This window comes from Phocoena phocoena, chromosome 14 (assembly GCF_963924675.1).
Source record: "Phocoena phocoena chromosome 14, mPhoPho1.1, whole genome shotgun sequence".
Classification (NCBI taxonomy): Eukaryota; Metazoa; Chordata; class Mammalia; order Artiodactyla; family Phocoenidae; genus Phocoena; species Phocoena phocoena.
This window is the reverse complement of record NC_089232.1, coordinates 67357885-67373157: the sequence shown is the minus strand read 5'-3', so window position 1 is coordinate 67373157 and position 15273 is coordinate 67357885. Positions and strand designations below refer to the sequence as shown.

Below are 15273 nucleotides of genomic sequence, written 5' to 3'. Positions count from 1 at the left end.
GCACTTGAAGGATTAAAGAGTGTCGTTGTGGGGTCCAAAGTTATAGTTACTCGTTGAACCCCAAGGCAAACCAGGATCTAGGACTGCAAACAGCGATTGTTTAGAATTTAGGAGAGCCTCTGGGCAGTGCCCTCTCCAGGCCTTTCCTACATCTCAGGAGGAGTTTGGTTGGCTCACCCTCTCTGGGGTTGTCTGACGCTTGGCTGTCCCCCTTGCCTTCTGGGGTGACTGGCATCAGTGTGACTCAGTCGGCCAGCCCGTCAGGCCACCTCCTTCTGCTGGCGCTTGTCCTGGGCATGGCTGGCGCTGGCCTCCCGCTGCAGCCCGTGGCCCAGCACACAGAGCTCTGGGGGCGGTTCTGGGGCACAGGGACTGTTCCATGGCTCTGTGTCCTTGCGGCTCTCCTCGCTGCTGCTGCAGAGAGAAAGCACAGGTGCCAATCAAACCCTCCTCATTCCTCTGGCCCCGCCCCATCTCCATTCTGTCTCTCTCAAGCTCTCCCATCTGTGTCACCCACAGACCTGGTGGACTCTTGGTGCCAGGCCTCTGCCTTTCCATATCAGCTTTGCCTGACGGTGCTGTCCTTGTGGGTGTCCGCTGTGGCTGGGCACCGTGAGAACCAAGCTCCTGGCGTTTCAGAGGACAGGCTGAGTCCTGTTCTCTCTTGGGATGCCCAGGTCCTGCTGCTGTGAACAAAGCATCTCCCTCAGGAACTCGGGAGTCAGGCCTTTATTTTGTTTTTGTTTTAAAAGCACTTCTTATTTAATAAAGAGCTAGGCTTAGCTAGCTGGATCAAAAATAACACCAACAATAACAGCAAAAAAAACCCTGCTTTGCTCAGCTGCCACCCTTTTCCTGAATGGAATAAAATGAAAACTGCTTGGCTCAGACCTGGCATTTGGCTAGAATAGAGCTTCCCAGCTGCTGAGTGCCACAGTGAGAGGGGCTCTGAACAGAGAGGGACACCCAATGTGCTCTGGGAGCACAGAATGGAGGGTGGTCACAAGCACGGATCAAGCCTAGGCCAGATGGGGGACCAGCTCGGAAAGCCACACTGGCTACGGGCAGCCAGGCTAGCCTCACAAAGACCGCGTGGAGGGTGGAGTCGGCTGTCTGGGTTCGAGTCCTGGCCCTTCCACTTACTAGCTGTGTGACCTATAGCATGTTGATTGATCTCTCTGATTCTCAGTTTCCTGCTTTGTGAAAGGGAGATAGTAATAATACCCATCTCATAGGACACTCAAAGTTATCAATATTGGATGACGCCTGGAAAACTCTCCACACACTAACCAGCGTATGATAGGTGCTCACTAAACTGTCGGCTGTCACTGGTGCTGTTTTGTAGTAGGACTAGGAAGTCGCACCTGCAAGGGACCTGAGGGACCACCCTGTCATATGACAGGTGGGCACCTGAGGCTCGGAGCCTCTCCATCAGTCACCTGAGGACCAGGACTGGCCCCAGCTCCGCACATGCACAGACCAGAAGCCCTTCTCTCTGCCCGTGACGGCACCTTCTTGACTGTATTATGAGTGTGCTCGGCTCTGCGTGGTTACGCTTACGTGGGACGTCCAACCAGTGGAGGACAAGTTTGAGTTTGGATCCTAACGAGATCAGGGTGGCAGGAATGGTGGGGGGAGGTGGGGTGGGCACTGACACTGGCCGTCATACGTGATTTTCAGGCAGTGAGGAACCCACCCTGTTCCTTAGAGCCAGTCTCATCTATGTCAGCCTCTGGCCCCATCATAAGTCCCTGCAGGACCCAGTGATTTGTGGGCCATAGCTCCCACCTTATTTTTTCCTCTTCCTGTGCCCCTTTTGAGCAGGGGTGGGGGCATGACACTTTGCTGCTCCCCGACTGGAGCAGAGGACAGGCCGTGGCACGCAGTGTCAGTGGAGGCCGACGCCGAAGTGTGACGCAGGATTTGGTTCTTGAACTGTGTCTTCCCCACCCCCAACCAGGTCCCACATATGTGTGAGGCTCAGGCCAGGAGGTCGACTGTTTTGGTTGCCATATGGCCGTGTTTCCACCTGTTCCCAGACCTGCTGGGGAGCCAGGCAGCCCAGGTCTCCAGGAAACTGGGTCAGGGGGCTGCAGAGAGACCTCGACTGGCTGCTCCAGTCCTGGCAAAATTAAAAGCACCGCATTTAGCGGAGCAAGTCTGGGCACACTGGGACCTGGATAGAGACGGGTGCCTTCACCTGGGCATTCAACACGTAAATAACAGTTGAAGCTCAGTAACAGAGCTTCCTGGGGAAGCCTCCAAGGACTGTGCCCAATCCCTGGGCCCCAAAATGGGGAAGATATCAACACCATCAGTTTTTCTAAAAAAGGGGCACGGGATGACCTGCAGGGCATCAACACCAGACACAGGCCAGTGCATCCTGCAAGCCTGCCTCGGCTGCGAGATACAATGGGTAGGGCCGTCCCTGCAAGTCCCTGCTTGGGGAAACAGCCTGTAGGAGTTTCTGGCTCTCGGGCACTGGCTTGTTGTCTTGTTGCATGATATTGGGGGAATCATGCTCAGTTCCCTGGCATTGTTTCCCATACGCAGGAGGGCAGAAAAACAGGCTTGTCATCTCCAGAGCCGCAAAAGCCCTCCTCTCACAGCGGGTGCACTTCTGCTCCCAGACGCCAATTTTACAGGGCTGAGTGGGGAGTGGGGTGTGTGTCTGGGGAATAGGCATTTTCCCATCACATTCAGCACGAGCTCACATTTTCACAGTCTGGAACAGCTTAGACTTGTGGTCTGACCGGGAGATATGGGAATGGCTGAGTCATTCTGTGACCTTCCACGTGACCTTGGGAAGGCCCCTCCTTATGAATCCTCCTCCCTCTTTAAAGCTACAGTTACTCCCCATCCCACCTCATCTCTCTGAATACTGAGATCCAGGACATAAAACAACCTTTAAGGCCGTCCTATTCTGAGGAGAAACCTGAAAGAATGGCAATATTTTCTCCTTGAACAATTTTATGTTGCTTTATTATTGCTCCTGCTGTTTTAAAATGTTAGTGTTTTTAATTAATGCCATTTTATTGTCCTTGTTCTCTCAAGCTCTTCTCCTGAAGGGCACAGTTTTAGAAATCTGATAACTGAATAACTGGCTAGTGTGAGGAATAATGCAATAACATTTATAGAGGTTCTCAGACGAAAGGCACTGTGCTGAAGGAAGTTCATTTTAGATTTAAGAAAAGAGCAACGTTACATTAAGATTCTTGCAAAAATAATCAATATTTCATTTCTTTCAAGCGGCTGGGGAAGTTTCTATAACCATAATCATGCACAACTTTCCCGAGATAATATCTTTATTTAAAATTGACTGCCTAGTACTTTGTGAAAAACTACCATTTATGCCAGGACAGACTGTGAAGTCTGTAACACATATCGCTCTGGCAGAAACTAACTTCTCATTTACACAACTGTGGGCAATGCAAAGATAGCAAGGACTGCTGTGGGTTGAGCTTTGTTTGATATGATATCAAGACACATTGATAAGAGTTCCTCTTTAATCGACCTCAGATTTACATTTTTCTCCCCGTGCTACAATTTGGGAAAAGATAAGTGTCCCCATAAACTCTGTAAAATAATCACACCACCATTCAAGTCCTTTCAACTCCCAAGGCAATGGCTATACTTTGAGTCATGCCCCCGTGTAGCTGCATGCCCAGACCTGTCTGCGGGGCTGGGCCAAGGACATGCAAGTCAGCTGCCCCTCATGAGAAAGGCACGCTTAGACCTCAGCCGGCCCAGGGCAGGCATGGCAGCCCTTCCGCCTGGGTTCTGGTGCTCAGTGCTCGTGGAGAGTCTTGTTCTTTTTTATTTTTTGTGGTACGCGAGCCTCTCACTGTTGTGGCCTCTCCCGCTGCGGAGCACAGGCTCCGGACGCGCAGGCTCAGCGGCCATGGCTCACAGGCCCAGCCGCTCCGCGGCATGTGGGATCTTCCCGTACCGGGGCACGAACCCGCGTCCCCTGCATCAGCAGACGGACTCTCAACCACTGCGCCACCAGGGGAGCCTGAGAGTCTTGTTCTTGCTCTACACTCTTCTGAAAGGGGAGATGGAGATGAGGCTGCATTGCAGAAGTGGGGGCAGGTCCTCAGGAGTATGGGGAAGCCAGACTTTTATATTCGATACCTCCAGGACCCGCTCTTTGTTAAGGTGTGTCCCCTGGGTGCCTCCCAGATCCTTTCGGGGGCGGGGGGCGGGGGTGTGTGTCCACGTGGTCAAAACTATTTTCATAATAATACTAAGATGTTATGTGCCCTTTTCACTTATTCTTTCAGGAAAGTAGAGTGGAGTTTTCCAGATTACATGATGTGTGATATCACAACAGATTGACTGTGGACATAGGTCTGAGAATCCAACTGTCTGTCTGTGAAGTCCACACCCTAAAGAGGTTTGTAAAACTATAAGACAGTGCCACTCCTTTCGCTCAATTTTTTTGTTGTTGTGGAAAATATAGTTACTTTTCATTAGGATATAGTTTATGTTAACATAGAATGGGGTCGTTTTTGTTTTTTCAATTAATAAATATTTTAAACATCTCTCAATTTTAATTTGTAACGCAGTAAAAAGCGATAGATGCAATGCACATATGCAAAGGCTCCTTGGGGGTCTCGATTTTGAAGAGCTTAAAGAAGTCCTGGGACCAAAAACTTTGAGCACCTCCCACTGAGATGCTGGTCTATTGCCGTAAATCAGGAAAGACAGAAATCAGGCTGCTGGCTCCAGACGGGTGACAATGACTCAACTTTGGGGGTCAAGTCACTTCACCTCAGTTTTCCCAAGTGTAAAATAAGGGGCACATGTGGTTGCACCAACCTGATTGTTTTAAACTTTTTTTTTTTTTTTTTTTTTAAACTTTATCTTTAGTACAGCAGAGCCCCTTGCAAGTAAATCTTTCTCGGGAACCTGAAGTGTGTAACAGATGAAAGACGGTTGCTTAAGCATGGGGGACTGGGAGACAGGACATTCCTAGACCCCTCTCCCAGCTGCTCTTCTCTGGGAGCACAGTTTGAAAACTACTGACCCAGATGAGCCTAAGGGCACATCAGCTCTATCCCAATAACTGCAGGGCTGTGGCCCGAGGACTCTCCTTACCTGCTCTGGCCAAGCTGGGATTCACAAGCGTCGCTGGTGGTGCCCGGGACAGGCAGGCGAAGGCGGATGCCCGGCTGGCAGTCAGAAGCTGTCCTTCTGATGAAAGGCTGAGGGTTGAGGGCACACAGGGCTGTCCCTCGCTGTGAGTCCGCCCTCAGTCGTGGCCCTGCGCTGCTCCTCCAGCATCCTGTCGGGTTCCCACAAGGACCTCCAGCTTCAGGTGGCAGCGATGGTGGGGTGAGTTGGGGTACTGTTGAGAATGGTGACTTAGCTTCGAACAGAGAGGAGGTGGCTGGACAGAAAATGGAACATGTGTTCCCAGATGCTTTGGCCGTGGCTGCCCGACTGTCTTCAGAATCTCTTGTTTCCTTGGGCCCCTGACTGGGAGACGCTGGGGGAGATGGGGAGGGGCCAGAGGCAGGGGAACTGGCTTCTGTGCACTGGGCAGGGGGGCTGGAGACCTTGTGCTGAGCGGGTGGGCTTGCCGAGGGAGGGGTGGACAGTTTGTGCTGGGGGGGAGGGGAGGCTCGTTTCTTCACTGTTGGGGGGCTTAGCGTCCTGGGGCTCACTGGAGGGCTGAGCGGTGGACTGGGGGACCTGTGCACACAGGGCACACTTGGCTGGGCAGGTCTGTGAGTGGAGGGCACGCTTGAGTGCCTCTTGTCCACTCTGGGTGTCCAGTGTGCCCTTGTGGGAGAGGCCTTCCTGACCAGCACGGGGCTTCTGTCTTGGTTCTGCCTCGGGGCCTCGGGAGAATGTGGGCCTCGCATTGGCCTGGCCAGGCTGGGTTCCGAGGTCCTGTCCTGCCCGGACGTGTGGCTGGAGTGGTGCCAGTGGATGACCTTCCGGGGATGCTTGGAGAGGCCTGTGGCCCTGTCCGCTCGTGCCTGACTCTGAGCCCTGCTGCCCTGCACCTCTGGGTTCCCGCTGGCTGCTGGTGGGTGACTGAGGTCCAAGGCGAGCTTTCCGGGATTGCAGCCGCTCTTGCTTCTCCCTGGTTCTGTGCTGCGGGCCCTGGCGAGGGTGGCCGTGCTTTTGCTGGGCAGCAGGTCAGAGGGGCTCATGGTGGCTCTTAGCTTTGGGGAAGCCCACGTTCTCCGGGCGGGGCCAGCCCCTCCCAGCCCTGGCACGTGGGTCCCTTCAAGGGAGCTCTCTGCTAGATTGCTGTTTTCTGGGGGCTCCAGGGAAGTGAATGATTTGTCCATCAGGATTTCCAGAGGCGGTGGAGGGAGATGCTCTGGGTTCTCCTCTGTTCCACAGTTGAGGTCCTCACTCTTGGACGCTTCTGCTGTGAGCAGAGGGGGAAAGGTGGGAACAAGGGGCCTCCAGCCTGGGCCCATCCTGAGAGATTCTCCACCTGCTGCTGGAGAAATTCGAGGCTTTGGATACAAAGGGGCAAGTCCCCTGTAAATGGGGAATCTGGGAGACATGGTGGGGACCCCCCACTTCCTGGGGCAGGGGCTCGGCCCAGAGTCCTTGGAATCCCCCAGTGTCCTTAGACCCTCGGTGGGACTGAAAGTTTCAATGAGTTTCTTGACCGATGTTCTGGTAGGACAGCTCTTGATGTTCCAGTCCCGGGCCCTGGGAGCCTCACTGGCCCTCTCACCTGATGGCATGACATTTGGAAGCCCCTCAGCTTTTCCCTGCCAGGGCTGTTCTCCCTCAGGGTGGGGACAGCATTTCTGCAAGGTGCTCTGACTTGGCAAAATGCTGAAGTTCTTGGTGAGGGACGCCTTCAACTTGCTGATGGTGCTGCTTGGGGTGACCTTGCAGTAGTGGTCAGGCCTCAGCGCTGTTGCCCTGGGTTGCAGAACCTGCTTCTGGCTGTGCCCCTGCCGTCGGGTGTCCCGGGTGCAAAGCGCCTCCAGCCTCTGGCTGAGGTTTCTCTGGACCCTCCGCAGCTCCTGGAGGGTGGGGTCCTCCACGTGGCTCTTCAGACACCCCTCAGATTGGGACCTCCTCTGTCTTGAGGGGGCCTTCCTGCTGTCGCTGGCCGTGTTCGGTCTTGGGGGCACCATGGTTCTCTCCTCTTCCTCAATCCATTCCTGGTGCTCAGAGGGCACGGGGACAAACTTGATCCTTTCACTGATTGCTTCCTTCATCTTCAGAATCATTTCCTCGTCCTGGGGGCTCCTAAGCCTCCGGGGGTGTGGCTGAAATAGGCTTTCGGCACCGGCAGGCGAAGACCGAGGCCTTGCATGGGAAGCGCTTCCCTGCCCCGCACGCGGACTCAGGCAGCTCTCTTTGTCTTCCACCGCCTCTGGGCTGCTGTCCTCACCTCCACTGAGGGTCGGAGTGTCCATCAACCTGGAGCCTTTAGGAAAGTGTGCTTCCATGGAGATCCCGATCCCAGGGGAATCACACGGAGCACTTTGGCCCAGCCCCCAAGGCCTGGAGGCAGTATTTTCTGGGCCTGTGCTGGAGGGCCAGGGGCTCCCCCATCCACCCTGCACTGCTGGCTGAACCTTTGCTGTAAGAGGCCTTGAGAGCAGGCAGTCCTGGGGTCTGGCTGAACCCATCCAGAGTGGGCTTTGCTGCCAGGTATGTCTGGACAGCTTGGCCTCCACTGTGGGTGGAATCGCTGGCCTCCACTCTGCAGGCTCCAGCACGAAGTCCCAGCTGGCTCGCTTGCCCAGTTTGTCTGCCAGCTGCACATACTCATTGTCAGCACCGATGCCACTGTCCTCAGAGCACAAGGGTAGGCCCTGCACTTCAGGGTCACCGTGGCCACTCGCTAAGCTCTCCAGGTGCCCCAGAACCCTGAGGAGGTGCTCATCCGCACCCTTCTTCTTGCACAGCTTGTTTCCCAGGTGGCCCGCGGCGCCGTGGAAGTAGCGGCCGGAGCCCTCCAGGAGGCTGTCAGAGAGCGAGGCCACCGTGCCGCTGAGCGCCTGCAGCTTGCTAACTGTGTACTGCAGAAGCTGCTGCAAGAGATCTGGCTGCTCCCGGGGCTCTCTTTTCTTCAAAGGCCAAGCCAGATCCTCCTTAACTTCCTGGAGGAGCTCTTCTCCATCCTTGGAGATTTCCCCTAAGAGCTGATTGACCTCATCAAAACACAGCAACAGGAAGCCGACCATGGGCTGCAGCAGCTCCTGGGTCTGCGTGGCGCAATGGGTGATGCTCATAACTGCTTCGTATTTGGAGAGGCAGGTGTGCAGATAGGTGTAAGCACGCTGGTGGGCCTTCACCAGGGGCTCAGGGAAGTCTACTTTGTCTTCAGACTCGTGAGCAGGAAGGATGGTTTGGCAGTCATGGCCCTGTTTGCTCGACCTGTGACATTTTGGCCTCTTTTCCCATTTGGAAGTCTCCTGGGTATTACTTTCCTCACTCTCTTCCCCAGAAAAGGCCGCCCCTTGTGATCCATGGGAACTCTGTCCTTTGAATGGAATGTCTGTAGCCACGTAGCTTTGTGATTTGTCCGGCTGGGATGGGGAGGTTTTGGTTTCTGGGATCAGTCCTTCCATATCTTTCCTTTTGCCCGAAGTGGGATCTCTGGTGAGCTGACAAAGACTTTCAGCCACGGATTGGATCCACCTGGGACTTTGCTGCTCTTCTGGCCTCTGTCCCTGGGACGAGCCCCCTCCAGAGTCATAGCAGGTGGAGTTTTGAACCAGCAAAGGGATGGAGCATCTTTCACTGGGCCCCTGACATCCTGGCAGAGTTGCTTTGGGCTTTTTAAAAAACTGGATGCCACTCTTAGCAACGCTGTTAACAATATCACTGTGGGAAGGTGTACATCCCATGATGTCAGCCTGTAGTCATCTCCCATCTGCAACCCTCACAATTTTCAGAGAATTGTATTCAAAACAGGAACAAAAGGCAGTCTTACTAGTCCATCCAGGCAGTTTCCAAGCCAGAATCCTTTGAAGTCCAAGGTGCAATGTCCTAAACTTGGAACCGGCTTTCTTTACTTCCTTGGCCCCATCGTGTAGAGGTAGTGATGCTGCCGCCGTTCTGGTGTTGTTCTAAGTTTTGAACCCTCTGCTGCTGGTGAGCAACAGGGCAGTTCTCGAGGACTTCAGTCCCGTGGATTACCGGACTGCATTTTGCTCGTGTCCTGACAGATGTGCATGGCAAGTGGAACTTTAAGCCTATTAGGTTAATCATGCCCTAGCCAGTCAGCGCTCACAGCGTGTTCTAATATAGAACTCAGCATTTACTATCTTGGGAAGCGGATTATTTTTGCACGTCCTTATGTTTTAAATTCTGTTCAGATGCCTGCCATATGAAACCTAGGGAAATGAGCCATAATTGCAAAAGGCTCTGGAAGAGACACATTTGTGGAGGGGAAGCGAGGGCTCACGGTTTATGAATCCTGGCAGAGAAGTGACCTTCACGGTTTAATAAGGGCAAACTAGCCGAGTGTGCTCCAACCTGCTGCCATCCAGAAGACCCCAAAACTGCACGGTAGCTGGGAATTGAGGTGATGCATTGTTGTTTGTGTGGCTTATAAAAATGCTACGACTTTCTAATGCTGGAGGACATCACTAAATAGACAGGGAATAAAGAAGGCTTTCCTCTACACTCGAAAAGGGAGGTAGATCGCAGGGAGCCTTGGAGGGGAAAGCAGGAAAAACTCTCCATCATATAAAGCTTAAGGCTGGTCTCTGTGGACTATAGGGGCTCGGGGAGACAATGCTCTCACAGGAAAAGGCTTTTAACTAAACCTTCCTCATAGGAAAATAAGCTAAACCTGGGCAGTGGAGAGCCATTAGGAGTAGAACTTAAGGGAAAAATGTATTTTCCTTTTCAAGCCCAGCTTCTATACTCAGTCTGAGCCTGGTGCTCTTGCCCATGGCTAAGGTCGCAGCTGCCCATTTAAAACCTCCTTTAGGGCTTCCCTGGTGGCGCAGTGGTTGAGAGTCCGCCTGCCAGTGCAGGGAACACGGGTTCGTGCCCCAGTCCGGGAAGATCCCACATGGCGCGGAGCGGCTGGGCCCGTGAGCCATGGCCGCTGAGCCTGCGCGTCCGGAGTCTGTGTTCCATAACGGGAGAGGCCACAACAGTGAGAGGCCCGCATACCGCAAAAAAAACCAAACAAAAAAACCTCCTTTAAAACTTTCTTTGCTGTCAGTAAAGTCTAGAGCAGGGGTTTGAAGTTGGAAGACTTGAGTTTAAATACTGAGCTCTTCTCCTTTTAGTTGGGGGAATTTCCACAAGTGATTTAACTTCCCTGGGGCAGAGCTCATCTTTGAAATTGGGATAGTGATATCTACTTTGCGGAGTTTTTGGGGGGATTAAGTCAATTGTCAGCTAATGCTAGGCAAGTGCTTGGTGCGGTGCTTGGTAAGAGGTAGGTACTCAAGAAAAAAAAAAAGGTATTCCTTATTCCTTTCCCCCTGGCATCTAAGTCACTTGTAATAAAAGTCATGAGAAAATTCATTAGTTTGTCCAGGACCAAGCCCCAGTCCTTTCCTGAACTGTCTGGGAATAACTGCGTACTGATGGCTTAGAGCCCAAGATCGGGTTTTTGCCATTCTGCGTCTGTGCAGATGGCTCTCTTCTTGGCACACGGATGCCTCAGGACTTTTCTAAGGCCTCATTGTGTCGTTTCTCTGTTCTTAAACACAGAATAATTCCCACCAACTGCAGGAGGAAGAGAGGCTTTGATTTAACCATTTCATATTTTTGGTTATTTAGCTCGTTGACAATGTTTAATTTTCCTAATAGAAAAAAGATTGCATCGAGCATCTCCTGAAGTTGCTGAGCACGGACTTAAATTCTGGCTTTACAGTTTTCATTTTCTCTCACTGAGCCCCATACAACCAACGAAAATAACACTGTGGGTTTTAGGACTTGGGGATCCCTCTTCTGCCGGGAGCAAGCTGCAGACCCGCTACCAGCCTGTGTGCAGAGCCTGGGGCCTATCACAGTCCTGTGCTCCAGAGTGCTTCATTAATCAAGTTCCCCTATCTGGTTATTTGAAGCAGGACTCCTGGGAAACACAAAGCTGACTTAGTGCCTGGGGGCGAACTGCGTTAGGCATCAAAAAGTTGTTTCATTTGTCACAGCCTGGGCTCGCCCAGTAAACAAGCACACCATGTGGGAAGATTCTTCTCTCGTCCATTTAACACAGTGCAAAGCTCATCTGCAGGGTTCTTTATGTAAGTTCTTCTCCTCTTGGGATTTGGGCCCCTGCTTGAATCATCTTTGTGAAAACTTTTGATCTAAGTGACTAAAATTATTTCCAACCCAATAATCAAAATAAAAGTATTTGCCGGGAGGATCAGCTGTCAGATAGCTCTGTGCCTTATAGACTGGTTTTCTTGACTATTCCAAATAATTTAGGAAGCTCTTTATTCACTGCCTCTCATTTTTCATTAAGACTCGCTTTTGTTTTTCTTTCTTTACAAACTGGTGTGGCTTCAAATTTAAAAAAAAAGAAGTATTTCAGTGGGAATGTAAAAGTGACCAATTACTTCGGAAAACTGTTTAACAGTTAAACATACACCCACCTTCTGACCCATCAATTCTACTCCTAAGGATTTACCCAAGACTATTGAATGCCTAGGTCCACAAAAGGGACTGGTACAAGAATATTCATATTAGCTTTATTTAAAAAAAATTTTTATTTTTAATTTTTTCTGTATGCGGGCCTCTCACTGTTGGGGCCTCTCGTGTTGCGGAGCACAGGTTCCGGATGCACAGGCTCAGCCGGCCACGGCTCACGGGCCCAGCCGCTCCGCGGCATGCGGGATCTTCCCGGACCGGGGCACGAACCCGTGTCCCCTGCATCGGCAGGCGGACTCTCAACCACTGCGCCACCAGGGAAGCTCTAGCTTTATTCATAATAGCCTCAAATTGGAAACAATCCAAACGTTTGTCAATAGGGAAATAAATAAATTTGGCAGTGGAATACTTCCTAGCAATAAAAGGAACAAACTATTGAAATACGTAACAACATAAACTTAAAATTTATTATACTGAATGAAAGAAACCAGACATAAAAGAGTATATACGGAATAATTCCATTTATAGGAAGTTCAAGAATATACAAAACTAATCTATAGTTACAGAACTCAGAGAAGTGGCTACCTCTGGTAAAAGTTATTAACTGGATATAGGCATGAGGGAATTTCTTAGACTAATGGAAATGTTCTATCTCTTGACCTGGGTAGTGGTTACACAGGTATATGCATAGGTAAAAAGTCCTTGGGTGTACACTTAAGTTTTACCTTTTATGTGTGTTAAAACACACACACACACACACACGCGCGCCCCTAACTAAAATGCAATATTGTATACTTTACTTTGCACCTAAGAGAGTCCCAGCTATAATATTCTTGGTCTTGGAAAAGGGTCCCTATATTAGTTGTCTATTGTTGCATAACAAATAATCCCCAAATTTAGCAGCTTAAAACAGCAAACATTATCTCATTATGAAACGTTATGTTTCTGTGGGTCAGGAATGTGGGAGCAGCTCCCTGGATTGTCCTGACTAAGGGTCTCTCATGAGGTTGCAGTCAAGGCATCAGCCCGGTTTGCAGTTATTTGAAGGGTAGAGACTGGCACTGGTTGATTTGCTTCCAAGGTAGCTTGTTCACATAACTGTTGACAGAAGGTCTCAGTTCCTTGCTGGATGTTTGCAGGAGGCCTCAGGGCCTCATCATGGGGACCTCTCCATAGGGCTGTCTGAGTGTCTTACAACATGGCAGCTGGCTTCAGCCAGAGTGAAAAGTCCAAGAGAGAGCAAGGAGGAGGCCACTCTGTCCTGATTTCAGAAGCCAAAAACACCTTTACTTGCTTCACATTCTGTTCTTTAGAAGTCAATCCAGGGACTTCCCTGGCGGTCCAGTGGTTAAGACTCCGAGTTTGCACTGCAGGGGGCGCGGGTTCAATCCCTGGTCGGGGAACTAAGATCGTGCATGTCGTGTAGTGCGACCAAAAAAATAAGAAGTCAATCAATAAGTACAGTTCACACTCAAGGAGGGAAAAACTAGGCTCCACATTCAAAAGGTCACTAAATTTTTTTTTAAGGTCTGGACATATTATAGGTCAAACCATGACATCCAAAACATAACTATGTACAGTAAACCTTTGTTTACTAAGGATTCGTCATTGCCCTTCAACATGTCAAATAAGTTCCACCCCATTTTTTTTCATGTGGCCCTGAACTAATTGGTCAGCAAAAGATGGTTCTCATGTGGCACTGATTCTGAGCCAACACTGAAGTTCATTTAAGCAACCTAAAAAAATGCCTTATTTCTCAAATTCTGTCAGCATCACCAGTGAGCTCTCCTGAGCCTTCAAAACTAAGAAAAATTTTCCACTAGACAAGCCTAGGGATCTGAAGGAATGTTCTTTGCAACACAATTTCCTGCTCCAGATGTGAGATGAGGCAATAAACAAGCAACGACTGTGGTGAGCTAGCAGGAGAAGGGAGCTTAGCGGTTGGTTGCAGACACTGTGTTAGGCACTTTACGTATATCATTTCACTAGCTTGCCTCCCCTGCTTTGCGGAGGAGAACCAGTAACCATCATTAAAAAATTAATCTGGCTACTGTTACACACCCTAGAGTAATCCACCCAGAGTTGCTCATGTGATAGGCAATTCTGTGGAAACCAGCACGTGACATCAGGTGTCTGCTCTAAGTGGCTTCTAAGTTGGTGATCATATCAGGAACCCCTGTGTCTTTTCACCAGTTCTTATTCTGTATGTCTTATTGTCTGCATCAGGAGTTACACAGGCCTCTCATTGTACTTCTGGGGGTTGACTGTTTAACTCTTTGAGTTGCCGCTGAGAAGCCACGAAAATAAGTGTCATCTGTACTATGTAGCCTATATTTGGCATCAAAGTACCTTAAATGTACTCTCCAAATTTGGCAAGAATTTATCCAGTTTTGTTTTGTGTGTGTTTGTTTTTGTTTTGGTTTTTTTTTGGTATGATAAGGTAACTTGTTTTATTGAAATAGATTAAATTCTTCTCTAAAAATTAGATATTTACCGTAGGGTATGCTAACTACTGGAACGAGAAACCCCCAAATCTCAGTGACTTAACACATGAAGACTTATTATTGTTTACCCAACGCCAAGGTAGAAGTTCTTAGTTGGGTTGCTGTCTTAAACAGCTCTCCTCCAATTGGTGATTTGAGGATCTAGGCCCTTCCATTTTGAAACACTGACAGCTTTAATACATGACTTCCAAGGCAGAAGGGGAAGAGAGTATGGGGAAGTCATACTGGATTCTCAGCTTCTTTGACACACCCATAATTTCTGCCCACATTTTCATGTCCAGGCCTCGTAACATAGCCCCACTTAGATGGAAATGAAATCAGTCCCTGGCAGGATAGATACTTTCCAGCAACATCTCTATACCATGGAAGGGAGCCCCAATTTTAGAGGCCCAGTAGTCTCCTCTGCCACACCCGTGTTTCCAGATGAGGAAACTGAGGCTGGAAAGTTTAGATAATTTGCTCAAATCACATAACTAGCATGTAGCTGATCTGGGATTTGAACCCTTGTCTCTCTGACTCCAAAGCCTGTGTTGTACTTGCTACATTTCGGGGGATAAGACAGCTGTTATTTCAATCTTCTTTTGGGCTTAGCAGTTCAACACATGTTGGACTTTTCAGTCACCTGCTCAGATCCGGCCCCACCAGAGAGAGGGCTGTAGGAATCTGTGAGAAGTAACTTTGGATTTGCTCTGCAGCCCAAAGAAGTCCTCTAGGTTGCCCTTCCAAACTGTCTCTGTCTCTGACAAGGACCTTTGGATTGATGACTTGGCCGGATGGTCATTGGTTTAAAGTATGTCTCTAGGTGGTGACTTTCAGACAGCCCTTAGCCCTGAATTCTGGATCCCACAGGAAGTCCCAAACTTTGACACCCCTGCGCTCAGCCCAGGCTCCTGGGTCTCTGGCCCTCAGCTGGCTCGCAGCCAGAGTGGTGATTGGGACCAGGGAACTGAATATGTTACATGGCTTTATGTTAACTACCAATTAATTCAAGTCTCTACTTGGTAAAGTAGACTTCTATTTCCAGCGATATTTTAAAGTAAGAGATGTGGATTTCAGCAAAAATGTTTGCATTTCATAAACATGTTTGCATTTTACATACATTGTAATTTTTATTATTACTTTCCACTCTTTTCTTCTATTTGTACATATATTTTGCATAGCTGCTAATCATCCTGCCACTGTATTATCCTCATTAACTTAAACATATTAGAGACATTTT

General features: G+C 49.9%; 1 protein-coding gene across 1 annotated transcript; it reads right to left on the bottom strand.

Annotated features, from left to right (window-relative positions):
- Positions 1–260: 260 nt before the first annotated feature.
- PCARE (photoreceptor cilium actin regulator) lies at positions 261–8843 on the bottom strand. Its single transcript, XM_065890835.1, has 2 exons — positions 5101–8843; positions 261–414 (listed from the first exon to the last, which is right to left on the bottom strand). Exons 1-2 carry the CDS (start codon positions 8841–8843, stop codon positions 261–263), a joined length of 3897 nt encoding a protein of 1298 aa, XP_065746907.1.
- Positions 8844–15273: the final 6430 nt, after the last annotated feature.

What these genes read in the sequence shown, in the direction of transcription:
- PCARE (XM_065890835.1), bottom strand. Translation starts at nt 8,843, where the DNA reads ATGGGATGTACACCTTCCCACAGTGATATTGTTAACAGCGTTGCTAAG. An exon ending in TCCCAGCTTGGCCAGAGCAG is followed by an intron (nt 415 to 5,100) that starts GTAAGGAGAGTC and finishes TTCTCTCTGCAG; the next exon opens with CAGCAGCGAGGAGAGCCGCA.